This window comes from Theropithecus gelada, chromosome 2, assembly GCF_003255815.1.
Source record: "Theropithecus gelada isolate Dixy chromosome 2, Tgel_1.0, whole genome shotgun sequence".
Taxonomy (NCBI): Eukaryota; Metazoa; Chordata; class Mammalia; order Primates; family Cercopithecidae; genus Theropithecus; species Theropithecus gelada.
The window spans coordinates 161,244,171-161,264,055 of record NC_037669.1 but is presented as its reverse complement, the minus strand read 5'-3'; the positions used below and the strand labels follow the sequence as shown (position 1 = coordinate 161,264,055).

General features: G+C 35.6%; 1 protein-coding gene across 1 annotated transcript in view; it reads right to left on the bottom strand.

Moving 5' to 3' along the window:
* Positions 1–19,885, bottom strand: part of PIK3R4 (phosphoinositide-3-kinase regulatory subunit 4) — a 72,617-nt gene that overhangs the window by 34,628 nt on the left and 18,104 nt on the right. Inside the window, exons 5-9 of the mRNA XM_025376804.1 lie at positions 18,929–19,063; positions 17,090–17,311; positions 12,335–12,508; positions 7,697–7,842; positions 5,688–5,891 (exon numbers count right to left, since the gene is read on the bottom strand). Of these exons, the coding sequence (XP_025232589.1) occupies positions 5,688–5,891; positions 7,697–7,842; positions 12,335–12,508; positions 17,090–17,311; positions 18,929–19,063 (881 nt within the window). The remainder of the gene's footprint in view (positions 1–5,687; positions 5,892–7,696; positions 7,843–12,334; positions 12,509–17,089; positions 17,312–18,928; positions 19,064–19,885) is intronic.

Here is a 19,885-nt window from a genome sequence, read left to right as displayed (position 1 = left end):
AACTTAACATTGCATTATGTATCTTCTTACAGCTTTTGAATTTTAAGGCTGTATTTATACTAATCTGTCAAAAAGTACAAAAATAAAAATCATTAAAAATGGAACTCATTTTTTAAAGGAGTGAAATCATTTTGTATTATTTATTAGAACCTGATTAAATGGACACAAATAAAACAGGAAGCTCTTGTAGATGGATCTAACGAAAACAGTCCTTCCAAGAGTCGTCTCTTAATGTAAGTTCTACTGAAAATCTGGAGTACAGATTCCAACTCCCATATGGATAATGTTCCAAAAGTGTATGTTAAGTCTATTAGCTGGAACTACTAACATATTTTCCCATAGAAACAATGCTAGGCTTGTCTAGAAAGGCCTACTTTACCCATGATGTGTCTCAAGTACAGTCCCGTATAGAAGAGCACTGAAGAACTGTAAGCTAAAAAAAAATTATGTAGGAGTGTTCATATTGCCCGCTTGCAGAAACTAAAAATATGGCCCTTCGCTCTGTAGCCCTGATATTAGAAACAAGGACTCGCCGGGCGCGGGGGCTCACGCCTGTAATCCCAGCACTTTGGGAGGCCAAGGCAGGCAGATCACCTGAGGTTGGGAGTTCACGACCAGCCTGACCAACATGGAGAAACCCCATCTCTACTAAAAATATAAAAGTAGCCAGGCCTGGCGGCACATGCCTGTAATCCCAGCTACTCGGGAGGCTCAGATAGGAAAATCGCTTGAACCCGAGAGGTGGAGGTTGTGGTGAGCCGAGATCGTGTCATTGCACTCTAGCCTGGGCAACAACAAACTCCATCTCAATAAAAAAAAGAAAGAAAGAAAGAAAGAAACAAGGACTCAATTCCTATCTCCAAAGCCTCCCCTGGATCTAAGTCTCTGCTAATAATCCTAAGAAACTCAGGTAGCACAGGGACCAAAACGAAGTGAAGGTAGAGAAAAGGCTTGTAAGGGGCTGGAGGAGATAAACTGCACATGGGCTTCTTCCTAAGTCTGTATAAAACCCAAGCAAGCTTCTGAGTCTTCGCTCTATGTCCTCTATTTATTTTACTTTAGAGGCAACACAGCATAGTGTAGGAGTGTAGGCTTTGGAATCAGGTAGGTTTAGATTCAAATGCCAACTCTGAAACTTACTGCACTATCTGAACATAAGCAAGTTAACTACCTTCCTTGTGTCTCCATTCCCTTATCTATAAAACAGGAATAACATCTGTTGCTCAAATTTGTTTTAAGAATAGTCAAGGCCGGGCGCGGTGGCTCAAGCCTGTAATCCCAGCACTTTGGGAGGCCGAGGCGGGTGGATCACGAGGTCAGGAGATCGAGACCATCCTGGCTAACATGGTGAAACCCCGTCTCTACTAAAAATACAAAAAACTAGCCGGGCGCAGTGGCGGGCGCCTGTAGTCCCAGCTACTCGGAGGCTGAGGCGGGAGAATGGCGTGAACCCGGGAGGCGGAGCTTGCAGTGAGCCGAGATCGCGCCACTGCACTCCAGCCTGGGCGACACAGCGAGACTCCGTCTCAAAAAAAAAAAAAAAAAAAAAAAAAAAGAATAGTCAAAAATATGGAAATCACAAACTACAGTGGTAAAGTCGTTGTTGGCTTTCAAAAAACCGGAAGCTGGTGTTGTTCTGCTGTTATTTCTGATAAGAACTTCAGAGATTCTGGCCTGCTCTCCCTTCTACTAGCAGTGCTTATCTCTTGAACAGAGGATTGTCCCCTAACCTTTAGGACACTAAAGCCACTGGCACCAGAGATAACATAAAATGGGGGATTGTTTGTTCCTCTTTTTCCACTCAGACAAATGAGGGGATCACTGACAGACCAATGAAGATACCATGCACTGACATTTCAGAGGAATATGGGTCAGTGAGCTTTAGTGATTTGTTATCATGGCACCCAGTAACGCGGGCTGGCATTGAGGGAGTAGCAGTGGTAGAAGCAGTTAGAAGAACCATAGGAAGCAGGAAGTAGAATGGCTATGGAAACTGTTCCTTCTCACTCCCTCCTTTTACCAGTGTCAAAACTGACACCTTAGCAAGGTAAAAAGAAGAGATAAGGGGCTAGGGTGGCCCCATGAGGTAAACAAATGACTGATAAGGAAAAGAAAATGTCAGGATGAAGGTTTGTTTTGTTGTTTCTTGAGACGGAGTTTTGCTCTGTCACCCAGGCAGGAGTGCAATGGCACGATCTTGGCTCATTGCAACCTCTGCCTCCCAAGTTCAAGCAATTTCCCTGCCTCAGCCTCCCAAGTAGCTGGGGCCACAGGTGCACACCACCACGCCCAGCCAATTTTGGGGATTTTTAGTAGAGACAGCATTTTACCATGTCAACCAGGCTGGTCTCAAACTCCCAACCTCGTGATCTGCCCACCTCAGCCTCCCAAAGTGCTGAGATTACAGGTGTGAGCCACCGCACCAGGCCCAGAATGAAGGTTTTTAAATTAATATATAGGATAGGTAGGGGAGAGAGAAATAGAGTCACAATGGCCAAGCCTGAAGAAACATTTAGATTGAGATGGTTTTTACTGCACATTGAAATCTCTTTGATAAGGATTACTTACTCAGGAGAAACATCAGAAAAATGTGATTCACATTAAAAAATCAGGAAACAACAGGTGCTGGAGAGGATGTGGAGAAATAGGAACACTTTTACACTGTTGGTGGGACTGTAAACTAGTTCAACCATTGTGGAAAACTGTAGCGATTCCTCAAGGATCTAGAACCAGAAATACCATTTGACCCAGCCGTCCCATTACTGGGGAAATACCCAAAGGATTGTAAGTCATGCTGCTATAAAGACACATGCACACGTATGTTTATTGCAGCACTATTCACAACAGCAAAGACTTGGAATCAACCCAAATGTCCATCAGTGACAGGCTGGATTAAGAAAATGTGGCACATATACACCATGGAATACTATGCAGCCATAAAAAAGGATGAGTTCGTGTCCTTTGTAGGGACATGGATGCAGCTGGAAACCATCATTCTCAGCAAACTATCGCAAGAACAGAAAACCAAATACCACATGTTCTCACTCATAGGTGGGAACTGAACAATGAGATCACTTGGACACAGGAAGGGAAGCATCACACACCAGGTCCTATTGTGGGGAGGGGGTAGGGGGGAGGGATAGCATTAGGAGATATACCTAATGTAAATGATGAGTTAATGGGTGCAGTACACCAACATGGCACATGTATACATATGTAACAAACCTGCACGTTGTGCACATGTACCCTAGAACTTAAAGTATAATAACAATAATTTAAAAATGAATAAAAGGAAAGTAAAAAGAAAGACTGGTATTCTTTCTTTCTTTATCTTTCATTCTTTTTTTTAAATTGTAGAACCAAAAAAAAGAAAGAAAAATGTGATTCAGAATCCAATTTTCCACAAATTGCTTTCTAAAATACAAAACATATCTAATGTACAAGCCAAGGTTAAAAGAAAACCCAAAGAAAAAACTCTTCAGGAATTCAAGTCACATCAAACTAAGTCTTTAAAATTTGCATTATGGCTCATAGAGCATATATTCAGCAACTGTATTCTTTATTTTTAACCATTTTTATTCCTGTCTTGGCTTCCCTAAGTTCCACATATCCCTCATGAAACAAGATGTAAATTTAGATTTAATATTTCTTTTTTTCTTGGCTTCCCAAAGTGGTGGGATTACAGGCATGAGCCAACATGCCTGGCCTAGACTTCATATATTTATTTTTTGTTTTTTCTTTAAAAAGCAAAATGGGATACATGTACAGAACATGCAGGTTTGTTACATAGGTATACGTGTGCTATGGTGGTTTGCTTCACCTACTGACCCATCCTCTAAGTTCCCTCCCCTCACCCCCCCCACCCCTCAACAGGCCCTGGTTTGTGTTGTTTCCCTCTCTGTGTCCATGTGTTCTCACTGTTCAACTCCCACTTATGAGTGAGAACATGTAGTGTTTGGTTTTCGGTTTCTGTGTTTGCTGAGGGTAATGGCTTCCAGTTTAATCCATGTCCCTGCAAAGGACATGCTCTCATTCCTTTTTATGGCTGTGTAGTGTTTCATGGTGTGTATGTACCACATTTTCTTTATCCAGTCTATCATTGATGGGCATTTGGGTTGGTTCCATGTCTTTGCTATTGTAAATAGTGCTGCAATAAACATACACGTGCATGTGTCTTTATAGTAGAATGATTTATATTCCTTTGGGTATATGCCCAGTAACGGGATTGCTGGGTCAAATGGTATTTCTGGTTCTAGACCCTTGAGGAATCACCATACTGTCTTCCACAATGGTTGAACTAATTTATACTCCCACCGACAGTGTAAAAGTGTTCCTATTTCTCCACAGCCTCCCCAGGATCTATTTTTTCCTGACTTTTTTTTTTTTTGGAGACAGAGTCTCACTCTGTCGCCCAGGCTGGAGTGCAGTGGTGCGATCTCTGCTTACTGCAACCTCCACTTCCCAGGTTCAAGTGATTCTCCTGCCTCAGCCTCCTGAGTAGCAGCCTCCCGAGTAGCTGGGATTACAGGCACAGAACACTACGTATGGCTAATTTTTGTATTTTTAGTAGAGATGGGGTTTCACCATGTTGGCCAGTCTGGTCTGGAACTCCTGACCTCAGGTGATCCACCCACCTTGGCCTCCCAAAGTGCTGGGTTTATAGGCCTGAGTCACAGTGCCTGGCCCGCTTCCTGACTTTTTAGTAACTGCCATTCTGACCAGCGTGACATGGTATCTCACTGTGGTTTTGATTTGCATTTCTCTGATCATCAATGTTGTTAAGCTTTTTTTCATATGTTTGTTGGCTGTGGAAATGTCTTTTTCTGAGAAGTGTCTGTCCATATTCTTTGCCCACTTTTCAATGGGGTTTTTTTTTCTTGTAAATACGCTGAAGTTCCTTGTAAATTCTGGATATTAGATCTTTGTCAGATGGGTAGATTTCAAAAATTTTCTCCCATTCTGTAGGCTGCCTGTTCACTCCGAGGATGGTTTCTTTTGCTGTGCAGAATCTCTTTAGTTTAATTAGATCCCATTTGTCGATTCTGGCCTTTGTTGCAATTGCTTTTGGCCTTTTTGTCATGAATACAATTCATATTTCTAAAGAGGCATTACTAATGCCAAGTGTAGTAAGATTACTTCCTAGTTCTAATAAGATTTTGTTAATTGATTCAAATTCATAGGCTTTTAAGATATACCAGTAAATGGCTGGTCTACTATACCTAAGATGCATTCTAAGTATAAGTTATTTCAGCTGTTTACAAGTATTAGTTACAAATTTGGATCAAAATGAACCAGGATTTTTCTATACTTCATCTGTGTTTTGCAATGTTTCTTCCAGTTAAATTTCATTATATTTTTGGTAAAACATAGAACTGAATCAAGAATACTAATTAAATCTAAGGTTATTTCTACTGTCTTTCCCTCATTTATTTAGCCAGTAATTACAAAAGAAACATAACAGGTCTCCCATGATTCCTTATTTAGCTTAACCTGATACTGTATCATCATCTTAGTATTATCTTTGTTTAGGATTCAAAGCAAATGCATAAGATGTTTGCCAGATTTACTTACTCATTTTTTAGGATGTAATCTAATCAATCAAAAACATTTTTTAAAAGCTAAATGGACACTTCAATATTTTTATGAAATTCGCATTTAAATGTAAGACTTTGGAAGGGTGATACAACCTGTGAGAGCAGCTTCTTCAGAAGCTGAGCTATGGCAGGATCCTCTGGCGGAGGGCAGTTGGGAAGAGAACCATTTCGTTTCTTCTGACGCATGTGAAGATGTCTGAACAAGCTAGTAATATCTTTAGACCTCAAAGCATAATCAAATATAGAACGGCTTACTGGTTCCTTTAAAACACTGAGCAGAACAAGTTTCCTTTCAATCTATATTAGAAGAATAAAAAGGATCAGCTAAAATTATAACATGTACAGTTATTTTCAAATTCAAGAAATACAACTTGCGAAAAGTTAACATATTTATTTTCTAAGAAAATAATAGATATCAACATCTTTAATTGTGTAGAAGAAAAAAGAATACTAGTAAACTTTAAAGAGCTAAGGTATCTCTTACTTTTCATTGTTAGCACTACACCACACATCTGTATCTATCATTGGAAGACTAATCATCCAATCCAGGAAATTCTAGAGAAAAAAAGAGCCTTTTCTAGATCCCAATATGTCAGACAACATCCTACATCCAAAACGTATGTACAGTTCACAGATCTGACAACCACTAGGTACTGATCCAGAAAAGATGCTCAATAACCACAGGTCTTCCTTTAGTCATCACATTTTCCTGGTAGATTCAACCACTTCTAAAAACCATTGCTATCTCCATAGTGTTTATAAAATCCTTCCTTTAATTATCCAAAAGGAATACATTCCTTGTCAATGCAAATATAATAAAATGGATGAACCTGCTGATAGTAACCAAGTTATCTTCTTTTTTTTTCTTTTTTTTTCTGTGACTCTAGCAGAAGCACCAAGAGGACTTCCTTTAGGTATATTTAACTCCTTGGTGAAGTCAGTCAGTGGAAAGCAGCATAAAAAGGTATCTTTTCTCTAATCCAAATTGTAGAAAAATAAGATTCATGAAGCAAATGAATAATTAGCCTCTCAACTTCTGATCCTGGCCTTTCAAAATACAAAACAGTGACAAAAGAAAAAGTTCAATGAGCAAACTTTTAAATAGAGTAACTACTCAAAAGCAGTAGATGATATCTCTAGGCCTAATTTTCAAGGAAGCATAAACTTTTCTAAAAGGGCATTTTTTCTGATAGCGTTATCTATCTTTCATGTATATGTAAGTTGCTCTTGGGGTAAAAATAAAAAAAAAAATCCTACAGACTCTATGAAATAAAGAATGATAACCTCTAGAAATGAATGAATCTATGAAGAAAAGAGGGTATAACCAAAACTTCCTAGTTTCCAGAGTTTATCCAAGGCCATTTTCTCCAAACAAAGAAAAGGCACATTGAAATACAAAAATAGGAGAAAGCCAGACAGGTGTGTGAATTCCAAATGGGAAATGGAGTTCCGGTAAAAATAGGAACTTTCAGGATGTTTTAACAGCTAGAATCATCCTTCACCATTTCATTCCATTTAAATGCCTATCTTGATAGTTTGCTGTCTAGCAAGATGAAGGGTATAAACACTGAAGAGCTAGGTGAATAATATTTGCCCTGTACATACCAAAGACTCAAAGTTTATCACCAAGTACTGCTAGAGGTGGGGCAGAGGTTGTGGTGTTGTTAGAATAAAAAAGAAAAGACATCAAAACAACCAGTTAGTGGTGAAAAACTTAAATTTGAAAAAGACTTTTTCTAATTTATTATAACTGGATGCAATCAGTAATACTTTTTAAAATAAAAAGCAGAGGTCCATCAACATATATTTTTGCTAGACTATATTTCATTTTTAACAGATGCTTTATATTACACAAAAGAAAATATATGAACTACTGTACGCTACATTAGATACAACATGATGTAAAACATAATAATCTTTTGCACTTCTCTGACCTTCAGAGGTGCTTGGTTCATTAATATTAATTAGCTTGAAAGAATATAAAAATGCTATAGCCCAATTTAAATACTTAAAAATGTTAAGAAAAATAGGGCTCTCTGCACATTTTTTTTAAAGAGGCACAGTTTGGAGGAAAGACTGACTCCAACTTGGAACATGTATACCTGTATTATTGGTTGGGTAATATATGGGTCGAGATAAGGCATCAGTTTACAGTAGACATCAGCTGTACTTATTTGATGAGCTACCACTGTGATAAATCCCACAGCACCATAACGTATCCATAAATTGGGATGACACAGGAAGGGGGCTAAAGAGGAAAAGAAAAGGTAGGGATCAAATAAGTTATTTCAAACTATCGGGATAAACAAATTTTTACATTATAACATAACTGACAAAAGTATTTTGCCACAATTTTACTATCAGGAGCCTTCACATACTCAATTACCCTGAGGCATAAACTCAATCAAGTGGACACACTGTTTATAATATTCTCTTGTCATAAATATCACAGCAGTACCACAAAAGAATAGAAACAGTTACCTCATAGCTGAGGACTTAAAATTTATATTTTTTTAGTCAGAACTAAAATTGTGTGGGCACTACTCATTTATAACACTGGATTAAAAACTGTTACAAACATAACAAGTCCCAACAGCATACAGCTAACTATTATTCCCCAACTTGTACCCAAGGGGCAGAGAAATTGGGGAGAAGTTACTTCTCCAAGCTACAGCATAAAGATGAAAGGAACAATCTGGCCCATCTGATATTCTTTTAATGCAGTGGTTTGATCAAATCTAACACATAACTCACAGTTACTTTCACAAGCCATTAATGAATGAATGGAAACAAAAAAGCTGAAAACATGATACCTATTCTTAAAAAGTTTAAAATATGACATTAAACCAAAGAATTAAATGTCTTTCCATACCTTTTATTTTAACGATTTTATGTACTAAACATAAAATCAATGATTTCAACTAATTGACATTAGACTAACCTGATTTAGAATAAAATCCAAACTTTTAAAGGCAAGAAAAATTGTATTAGCTCTGAGGATGCAAACACATCAGCATTCAGAGGATATTTATTTATCCTCTGATATTTATTTAATGTACATAAGAAATACACATTAACAGAGAAACAGGAATACAATTATAGGCTAATAATACTTATATTAAAAGGGGAAGGAGAAAAGATGCATTCGAAATATCCCTCTCCCAAGGTCTCGCATTTCTAAATCTTCTAATTATAAATGAAGAAGATTTTGTCTATTTCATAAATACCCTGCAGCCTCTGATCCATCCAACAAGGGACAGTGAGTATTTTCCCTGTGATAAGAGGGAAAATGAGGATTGGAAAAACATTGGTAAACCTCCAGAAAGTAGCTAAACCCATAACGGTTTGACAGGAGTTGGGAACTGTATTATAATGTATTATTTATTCTTAACTTTCCTGTATTATACAACCACACTCATTCACTTTGTATACATCTGCAGTATACAAAGGATACTTCTCTGCCCCCTTGCTTTTGGTTTATATCACTTGCTTTAGCCAATGAATATTAGGACAAACAGGAATTTGAAATGTGCTACATAGCTGGGTTTGCCCTCTCGTGCTTCTGCCATCACCATGAGAACATTATGTGGGTAGCCACTGCCCCTACAATGAGGGCCCCAGAATGAGACAGATGAATCACAGTCATCACAGACAACCTGGAGATGCAGAACCTGAAGCAGGGCCACCTATACAACCCATGGGTGCATGATGAAAAATTTACTGAAGGATTTATTGAGATTCTGTGGTTGACTGTTCTACAGCATTATTATATCAGAAAGTAGGTGCCTGATACAAAGCACCTCAAATACTCAAAACAAGAAGCCTGAATCTAAAGAACTGCCTATGAAACAGCCTATTCAATCTTTTCTTCCTTTTTTTTTTTTCTGAGACAGAGTTTCGCTCTTATTGCCCAGGTGGAGTGCAACGGCGCAATCTCAGCTCACCGCAACCTCCACCTCCTGGGTTCAAGCAACTCTCGCGCCCCAGCCTCCCGAGTAGCAAGGAATACAGACATGCACTGCCAAGCCTGGCTAATTTTGTATTTTTAGTAGAGACGGGGTTTCTCCATGTTGATCAGGCAGGTCTTGAACTCCCGACCTCAGGTCGGAGTTCGCCTGCCTCGGCCTCCCAATCAATCTTTTCTTTATCTAGCACATTCAACTTATCAGAAGAAAAGTGTGGGGGAAAATATTCACAATAGCTAAATGGGAAGAGTATAGTTTTTAAAAGGAGCACCAAAGAAATCACAATCACCATCAAAACCACCACCACTATTCTCTTTAAGAGTCACTAGGCAGTGAAAACAACATGGCTGAATAGGACATTTCAGTGTTCATCCTCTTGTAGAAAAAAATCTGTTTTAACAACTATCAATGCATAAAAACACCATTACAAAGGAATCCAGGTGACAGTTTACAGCACCTGGGTATAGCACAAAAATGAGAAAAGCCCCAAAGAAGAGGGCAGGAAGGGTAGTTTCACATAACCCATGTCAACATTCCCCAAAGTCCAGGCAGCCAGCACAGAGCAACAAGAGCGAAACTCCGTCTCTAAATAAATAAATACTAGCCAGGCGTGGTGGCACATGCTTGTGGTTCCAGCTACTTGAGGCTGAGGCCGGAAGAGAGCTTGAGCCAGGGAGATCAAAGCTGCAGTGAGCTGTGATCACACCACTGCACTCCAGCCTGGGTGACAGAGCAAAACCGTGTGTCTTTAAAAAAAAATTAAAAACGGAACTATCTATCATCTTACAATCCCACTTTTGGGTATATATCCAAAGGAAATGAAATTAGTATGTTGAAGGGATATCTGCACTCCCATGTTCACTGCAGCATTATTCATAAGAGTCGAGATAGGAAATCAACTTAAGTGTCCATTGATGAATGAATAAAAAAAAAATGGTGTATATATACAACTAAAATACTACTCAGTCCTAAAAAATAAAAATATCCTGTTATTTGAAACAACACAGATGAAACTGGAGAACATTATGCTAAGTAGAATAAGCCAGAAACAGAAAGACAGATATTGTATGATCGAAGTAATACATATTATCTAAAAAAGCTGAACTCATAGAAGTAGAAAGTAGTATGGTGATTACCAGGGGCTGGGGTAGAAGGGAGGGTGGAATGGGCAGGTGTTAGTCAAAGGATACAAAAGTTCAGTTAGACAAGATGAATAAGTTCTTGTACAGTGTATGTGCAAGTACAGCATGGTGATCATAATTAATAAAAATGTATACTCGAAAATCACTGGGATATAACTCTTAAATGTTCTTACCACTAAAGAAAAAGAACTATGGATATGTCAACTAACTTGATTACCATAATTACTTCACAAAGTATACATATATCAAAATATCATGTTGAACATAATATACTATCTTTATTTGTTGATTATACATCAATAAAGCAGGGGAAAAAATCACTACAACAGAATACACATAGTTTAAAAACAGAATGAGAGAGATGCATATAGTCTATCATTTGTTTTAAATAAGTAGGTGTTTCTAAGTTACTAAAATTGTTTACTTTTAAAGTTTTAAATGCCAACAAATGATTGTTTACTTGATTTTTCTCAGAAAACTGTTTTTTTTCCCCCCATAGTTTTCATATCAAATTCAGTTGTAGTTCTAAGAGAGTTATCCATCGAAGAAGTAGTACCACACTGGGTTTATTCTGTACATAAACATAATTTATTTTGACACTAAAGATATATGAGCACTCCATGTATTCATCCTGGGATCAAAGACTAGAAATAACAAGGTCCAGAAAAGTCTCCGCAAACTTTGTATGCAGGGGTAAAAAACTATTTTCATGATAACTTTTGCTTTAAAATTGATGCACATCTGTTTTGTAGATAAATAAAATGCTAATTATAAGCTATATTAAATTTCAGAAATAATGTCCAAAAGTTATTTGGAAATAATTAATTAGGCCACAGAAGCAATGTATTATGTGAAATCATAATAGAACAAATATATTATTCAAGTCTATGAATTCTTAACTGGTAATCAATGCAGTGACAGATCCTTCACATCCAATTTTCAACTTGACTGCTGGTCAAGTGCCCAAAAATAATTTTCATCTTCAGACCAGTCAAGGCTTGACCCATATCAAGGTTTTTTTAAAAACAAAGTCTTGGCTACGCACGGTGGCTCATGCCTGTAATCCCAGCACTTTGGGAGGCTGGGGCACGCAGATCACAAGGTCAGGAGTTTGAAACCAGCCTGGCCAACATGGTGAAACTCCGTCTCTACTAAAAATACAAAAAAAATAAGCTGGGCATGGTGGCAGGCACCTGTAATCCCAGCTACTCAGGAGGCTGAGGCAGGAGAATGGCTTAAACCTGGGAGGTGGAGGTTGCAGTGAGCCAAGATCACACCACTGTACTCCAGCCTGGGCGACAGAGTAAGACTCTGTCGCAAAACAAACAAACAAAATAAAATACCAAAGTTTTGCTTTTTGACAAGGGTAACACAGACTTAACAACAGATGAAAACAAAGTAGTACTTCCCAACCAGCCTGGAGGACCCAATGAGTCAGCTTGTCTGTCTGTCACATACACATAAGCATGCACATATACACATACATACATGCATGCACACCCACACAATCAACGGTAGGAACCCCACACAATCAATAGTAGGAACAATAAAGTTGCAATTCTTATTCTATATTACCTAGAAATTTTATAAAGTTTTTCCAATCTCGTTCTAATTTTGAGAAACAGAAACTTACCAATATCACTGGCGAATTCGTAAACATGGGGTTTTTGTAGCAGTCCTAACTGGCACATACAAGTAAGGGCATAAAGAGCTTTCACAATGACAAATTCCTCAGCATCACTAAGACCTTGTTGCAGCAGGGGCTTGAGAATTGAGGAGCTTTGCCAGCCAACATAGGCAGCAACACCTGGAAATGAAAAGCAATATTATGTGATTATTCAATACCTAAAAGTACATATATCATTAAGTAAAGTAATAAAATTAAGCAAAAGTCAAACATACTGATCAATTACCTAGGAAAGAACATTGCACTTCCTACCCAGCATGATAAAGTTAAAAAGACCCACAGCAAAGCAAATCATCAGGAAATTCTCAGACACCATAGAAAAGCTAAGATCCTAAGAACTTACAGAAATGAAAATATAGGTCTCCTAAAAAGGAAGAATCAGAGTGGAATTATATAATCTTCAGCAACAATGGAGGTTAGAAGACAAGACATAGGCAAGCAAGGCATTAAAAGTTATGAAAAGAATTCTATTTTCAGTCAAACTATCAATTAAATAAAAAAGTCATTTCAAGACATATAAGGACTATTAAAGGTTTGCCCCCCATGCAACCCTTTCTAGGAAAGTTTCAACCTAAGAATTCAAGGGCAAAAAAAAGCTAGCAAAGACCTAGAAATCAGTCAGCCTTTATTAGAATTAAAAGCTAATAAATTTCAAGAATGTCATCGAAAAGAAAATGGAATAGATTCTAAGTAACAAATAAAATTAATAAGAAAGAAGCTAGCTATTACGGTTGTGGTGACAATATATTACTTTTCTTTCTAAAAAGAGAACAAAGAAATCTAAAATTCTGGAACAAACAAAAAATTGCTCAAGAAAATCACAGTCCAAATATGAAATTAAAATAGTGTATTTAGTACCTAGAAGAGGGAGCAAAGTAGAATCCACTGGCCTTGCTATAAACATACTCAAATGGTGAGGGGGGCAGTCACTGAACTGGGATTATGATGGAGCAAATATAATTACAGTATACTACTTGGCTCCACAGTCAATAAAATTTACACATTCCTAATCATGTATTTCGTTTTGAAGCTTCATAATCAGTCTATACCAGACTTCATTGTGATTATAGAACAGAATGTATTATTAACTATGACAAAAAAATTGTTGAGAATTCTCAATTCTCAACTAACCAAACAATAAAAAGAGAGACAAAGGTAAAGAGAAAAAAAAAGGGCACTAATCTTGTAGTGCAAATCAGAGGTGGAGCAATACAAAATAGATTTAATTACTTCAAGTTATTAAAACAACAAACTAAAAACTAAAGCACTGAAAACAGTAGTCAACATCTCAAAAACTCAGAAGAGAAGAAGGATCAAGGCATATGAGTGAATTAAATCTTCATCTGGCACAGAAAACAGAGAGATAAAATCCAAAGTTGGTTATTCTAAAAATAGTAATATAAAAATATTATTTAGAGATATGGTAATAATCACCTGAAAACACTAAAATAAAAGCACAAAGCTGAGTAGCTGCCTCTGGAAAATCAATTATTGTTTTTCACACATTATAAATTTTGATTAAATTTTAAATAATTTCTAAAAGCCTATTTCCTTTATGATTAAAAAATAATGTTATAATTGTTTTCTTTAATAAAAGGAAAAATACTATCTAAAATTCCAGTGGATTAAATTTAGGAACTTTACATACTGAAATGTACAATGAGCTAAAATAGCTAAAAATATTTTGAAAATGAATAATGACATCTGAAACTTACCCTATCAGATAATACAGGTGATTAAAAATATATAATAATGTAAATTGAATATGGCTATGAGTATGGGTACAAGAATAGAAAAATCAATGGAACAGACTAGATAGCCACAAAACTGATCTTAACAGACAGAGGCATGCAACAGATGATAAAACAGTTTCACAAACCAGTACGAAAAAAACAAAAAAAATGCTTAATAAACTATGCTGGGAAAATCAGTTACATATCTGAGAAGAAAAAGAAAATTTAGATTTCACCTCACATCCCAGACCAAAAATAAAGATCAATTAAACAGTTAAGTATAAAAAATAAAGCATGAAAAAGAAAAGAAGACAAGCACACAACAGATTATTAATCTAATTCTGGAATGGGAAAAGACTTTACACACAAAAGTAAAAAAAAAAATCACAAAGCAAAAAGATCGAATAAACTGACTTCAGAAAAACTGTCTACAAAAAAGATTTAAAAATCAAGTTAAAGAACTAAGAAACATGCACTTAATTTTAAAAATTAATGTTCTTAATATGTATGTACAGGTTCAAAAAGAACAAGAAAAGCATAAATATCAGGAAAAAAAGCCAAAATAATGAATTTTAAAATTCATAGAATTAGAAATATGAATACATAATCAACATGAGGAAGTTTTTCAACTTGATAGTTAAGCTAAAATATATATATCAAAACAAGTTATCATTTTACCCTCCCAATAGGCAAGGACTAAGTAAAGGCTATTTCACACTGGATGGGTGTGCAGCACTTAATGGAGATGGGAATGCAAAATGATATAATCTTTTTGAATAGCTTATAAATGTGTCATGAGTTTTAAAAATAAATTCACATTCTTTAACAAAGTAATTAAAATTGTTTACTTCTATCCTAAGAAAATAATCAGAAACTACTTGCATACATATGTTACATATTTACACCAAATATATAGATAATCTATATATGACAGAAAAAAATGAAAATAATTTAAATATCCAAAAGAAAGGTTAAATTTTTGCAAAACTATATAATGGAATAGTTTAGACCTATTAAATTATGGTTTCAAATAAATTTTTAATGATATGGGAAAATGCTTAAAGTATGTTATTAGAAAAAAGTATAAGAAATAATAAAATAAAATTTGGAAGTAATATAATATATACACAGCACTTATGCCAGGTACTACTACATATATTAATTCATTCTATCCCCCAACAACCAGTAAGACAGGCACTATTCTTATTTCCATTTTACAGATAGGTAAACTAAGCCACAAAAAAATTAAATTATTTTTCCAAGAGCCACCACTAGTGACAAAGCGAACACTTGAACCCAGAAGTCTAGCTCCACAATGCCTTCTCTTAACCATCAGCATATGACAGAAAGGGATAAATGGGATGGAAAGAGAAAAGGAAGTGCTATGGGAAAAAACATCAAAGCTTTAACAGAGATTGTGCATGGGTTGTAGGATTAACCATCATTTATTTTCTTCTTGGTTTCTATATTTTCCAAATTTTTCTAAGTTTTATTTCCAAAAGTAATATAAGCATGTATTACTTTCAACAATTAAAAAAATTTATTTTTAAATTAAAAAAGAACTAATATATGTTTCAAAGAACACATGAATTGACCAACAGATAGGGGAAGTTGTAAGAACCAACTCTTCCCGAGAAAGAAATAAACATAGCATTATTTGGAAGAAGAAGAGAGCAAGGAAGTCAAAAAGATGTAAGAATCAAAGAATAATACTGTATTCAGGAACTGAGTTAGATGAAGTCCTAGATGGAAGGCTAACATGCATCTATAAATTAATCTAAAAATAAGAAACAAAAGATGTCTGAAAAGAAAAAAACAGGTACAGTAATTTCCAAAAATAACAAAACAAGAAAAACAGGGAATTTCAAAGTTTTTCAAAGTAGAAAGTACCCTTTCCTCCAAAACATATGAGAGTATTTGTAGAAATATCAATCCTGTTGCCACATAGGTTTCTTGCACTTTATTTTTTTAGAAAACAAAAATCAAACAGCGAACCTTTCCTAGACTGTTGGGAACCAAAACTTTAAGTCTTACAGCTTCCTGCTACCTCACAAGAAAGTTTGGATACCAGTCAAGCTTTCTATTGTGCAGAATAGTCTTTAAACTTTTTGGGTTAACAGATAAACTATTACAACCATGTGAGAAATGATATAATGGGGGTATTGGATAATCATAATAATATGAATTTAGCATATATTTCATAATTGGCCAAATATTAAACTGAAAAGATCAGTACATTCAGGGAAAAGGGGATCAGTTATTATTTAAAAGAGAAAAATATTAAATCCTGTATCAAACATGACTTAACCCATGCAAAATATTGTCCACTTCATTTACTTCTAATTCTGAATCCAAATGTAATAGAAGTCATGCATATAAAACATAAGATGTCTGACTTTAGATATATCTAAAAATCAAGAATTATAAAATGAAAGAACAGCAAAAAAAAAATGCTGCTTAAATTTTCAAAAATTTTCAGTTACACAAAGCAAAGCCTTTAACTTAATTCTTTCCAACTACATTGATTTTCAACCACGATTATATTTTAACTGTTATTTTCTGATTCTAAAAGTGATGCGTGTTCACTTTTATTAACATGTTTATAAACATATATGATTCCTGTTATTGCTACCTTTACACAACAGCAACCATACTTTAAGAGGATTTACAACCTACTTATGTCACTTTAACATACCTCACGGTACTTTCCAGGTCATTATTCTGTCTAAATATAGTTTTTAATGACCACATGGTATTCCTTCATACGGATGTAACACAGGTTGATTTACCAACCCTTGATTTTACCAAGCTAAAATACTTACATCATCCAAAAGCAGCATGAAAACAGAAATACTAGGAATTCATTTCATTATTAATGAAATTTGGTAGTATCTATCCTTCAGATTGCATGGAAGTATTTGAGAGGATGATTAAAAATCTTAAATGAATTTAAAAGCAAAAAACATACCAACTATACTATCAAAAAATGCTCCACGTAGATGCCAGTCATTCTTATCATTTAGGAAAGTAATCATGTGGGACAACAAAACATCATTGGCTTTCTGACGTCCAAAGAATACACACAGCCGTGTTATTCCATTTTCCATCAAGGTTTGTTTTACAATATTTTCAGGATCACTTAGCAAAGTAACAACTTTCTGCTGGACCATTTCATGTAAGGCTTGGAGCTCTAAAAAAAAAAAAAAGAAAGAAAGAAAGAAATAGTTAAGAAAAGGCCAATTTCCCCCCATACAGATAGTCCCAGTCTTCTCTCTTACTCATCAGAGAGACTGATTACAGAAGCCACCGAAGTCTTTAATCGCCAATTTTTTCCATTATTCAAAGCTCTGAAGGATAGGAAACTGAAATATAAAGTGAAGAAGATCCTAACAAGCAGATGCCACAAGCATAGTTACTATCTCACTAATTAAATAGTTTCATTTATGAGCTCAAGGGGAAAATTATAGAGAAGCACCAGAAAGGAAATCACATGGCCCCAGTAAGATCCCAGTTAATAAAGGACTTGAAAATACTGGATAGGATTCGGATATAGTATGACGGTACTGAGCAATCCTTTTAGAAAGTGTTTTTAAAGGTCAGTTTATTTTAGAAAGCCAGAAAACGCACTGCAAGTTCTGTCGAGGCTTTACTTCATCTGGCCACTGTCGTCTTCTCTGGCCTTATCTCTTACTCACCCTCACTTTTTCTCACTTATTTATTTACTTAGTTGCCCATCTTCTTTTTACTAAAATGTAAGCTCAAGAGCAAGGATCATTTCTATCTGATTCACTGCCATGCTCTAGTGCTTAGGGCAGGCTCCTGATTGCCTTATACAGAGCTAATCTTTAACAATTATCTGTGAATAAACAGAAGACAGGGGCCACTCTTGGTCCAGCTACTCCTGTCAAGGAAAAAGTTAACTGGTCTGACATGCAAAACTATATGATCACATTAAGAAAAACTTTAGATTCCCTCCCCCAAAATTTTAACATTTAACTTTATTATCTAAATAGGTCCAATTACATGGTTATAGGAAAATATTATTTTCCAAGTAATTCCACGAAAAAAGGCTAGGATTTCCTGACACATCCTCCTGAAACTTCAAAATTATTCCACTGTATTCAACTCTAGATAATACTGTTGCCTAAAAATGGTGCCATTCTAACAAGTAACAGCAATTGTAGCTGTTTATAGCATAAAATTCTAAAAAACTAGATTTCTCTAATTTTTCATAGCTAGAAGCATCTTGGAGAAAATTACATCTATTACTTTACTTCTAAATCTTTTACTCAACAAACATTAAGTAAAAATCTGTAGAGTTGTATAATGCAAAGAAACCTAAGACAAGGACTTTGACTTCAATAAGTTTACCATCATCACATCTGCTCCTACGGTTTTGAAATGTAAATCACAATCAGTATGAAATAAAAACAATGTATGATTGAGGATACTCAGAATATACTCACATAAGGGGAAAAGGTTTAGCTTCTTTAGCTATGAGGTTTCTAATTTTTTCTTCTTTTATGAGAATTACATAATTCAGCCGGCTTTACTGTTCACACAAATCAATTCTGGCTGACAAACAATTGAATTTAGTATCCATGGTGACAAGCTGATTGTTTTCGAGTAAGGTAACAGTATATGAGGATAGAGAGAATAATTAGACACCAGGGACTCTTCCTATTTAATATATATATATATCTGGTATTCCTTCACCTTACATGAAAACTACAAATGATAGTTTTACAAGTTAGCATCAGCAATTCATTCTAAACAACAGGAAATCTGGAAGAGAAAATTATACAACCTGTGTCATAATTTCCATTTGGATGTGTAACTTCATCTATTTCTTCATTATTGGGGTCATTTTCCATATTAAGATTTTTTAACTGTACTAATTCCAGGAATCTCAAAGCTGTTTCTGCCAGCAGAGCTATGTTTTCTATAAAATAAAAAGGAAGATATTTATAATTACAGTCTTAAATCTCTGTAAAGCTTGTAACTTTTCCTCCCTGTCTTTATACATAAATAATCATAAGCCTATGGGAAAAGCAGAACTTTTCAATTTAGCATTTAACCTAATCAGATTTTAGTAACCCAGTTCATAATCTATAACTATCTCCAAACTGCCAGTCTTATTAATGAAACACAGCTTTAAAAAATAATAATACAAAAACAATCTAATACCCCATTTACTGAGGACAAAAAAAAAGCCTAATTCTCTGCAGGGACTTACCCTTCAAACACTATCCTTGACAAGTGAGAGATATTTATTAGACTAACAAAGAAACATCCACATTAAAATAACAGATGAAGCTAAGCTTTGGAATCAGACAGACCTGGATTCAAATCTCAACCTTGCCACTTACTAACTTGGCCATTTAAGCAATCTGAGGCTCCGTTTCTTCACACACAAATGAAGAGTCACAACTGCCTCAAAGAGAAACCATTGTTAGACTGCTTTACAAGTGATACTCAAGTTCTTAGTGAACCAAAGTGGCAGACTGTTTGCCACATTACTACAGCTGTCTATATCTTCTCCTTTCCCTTTCTGATGACCTACAAAGACTGATACTCCTCACTGCTGCAAAATAACTACTTCTAATTTCTGCTGTCACATTTACTATCAATTGTATCTGCTCTTCACTTATACTTTCTTCTCTTACCTTGCCTCCCACTTAACATATGTGTTTCTTAACATATGACCATAACCGGTCAAAGACTGTACTCTTTTCCTTCTTAGCAGTGAACAGCACTGAACATA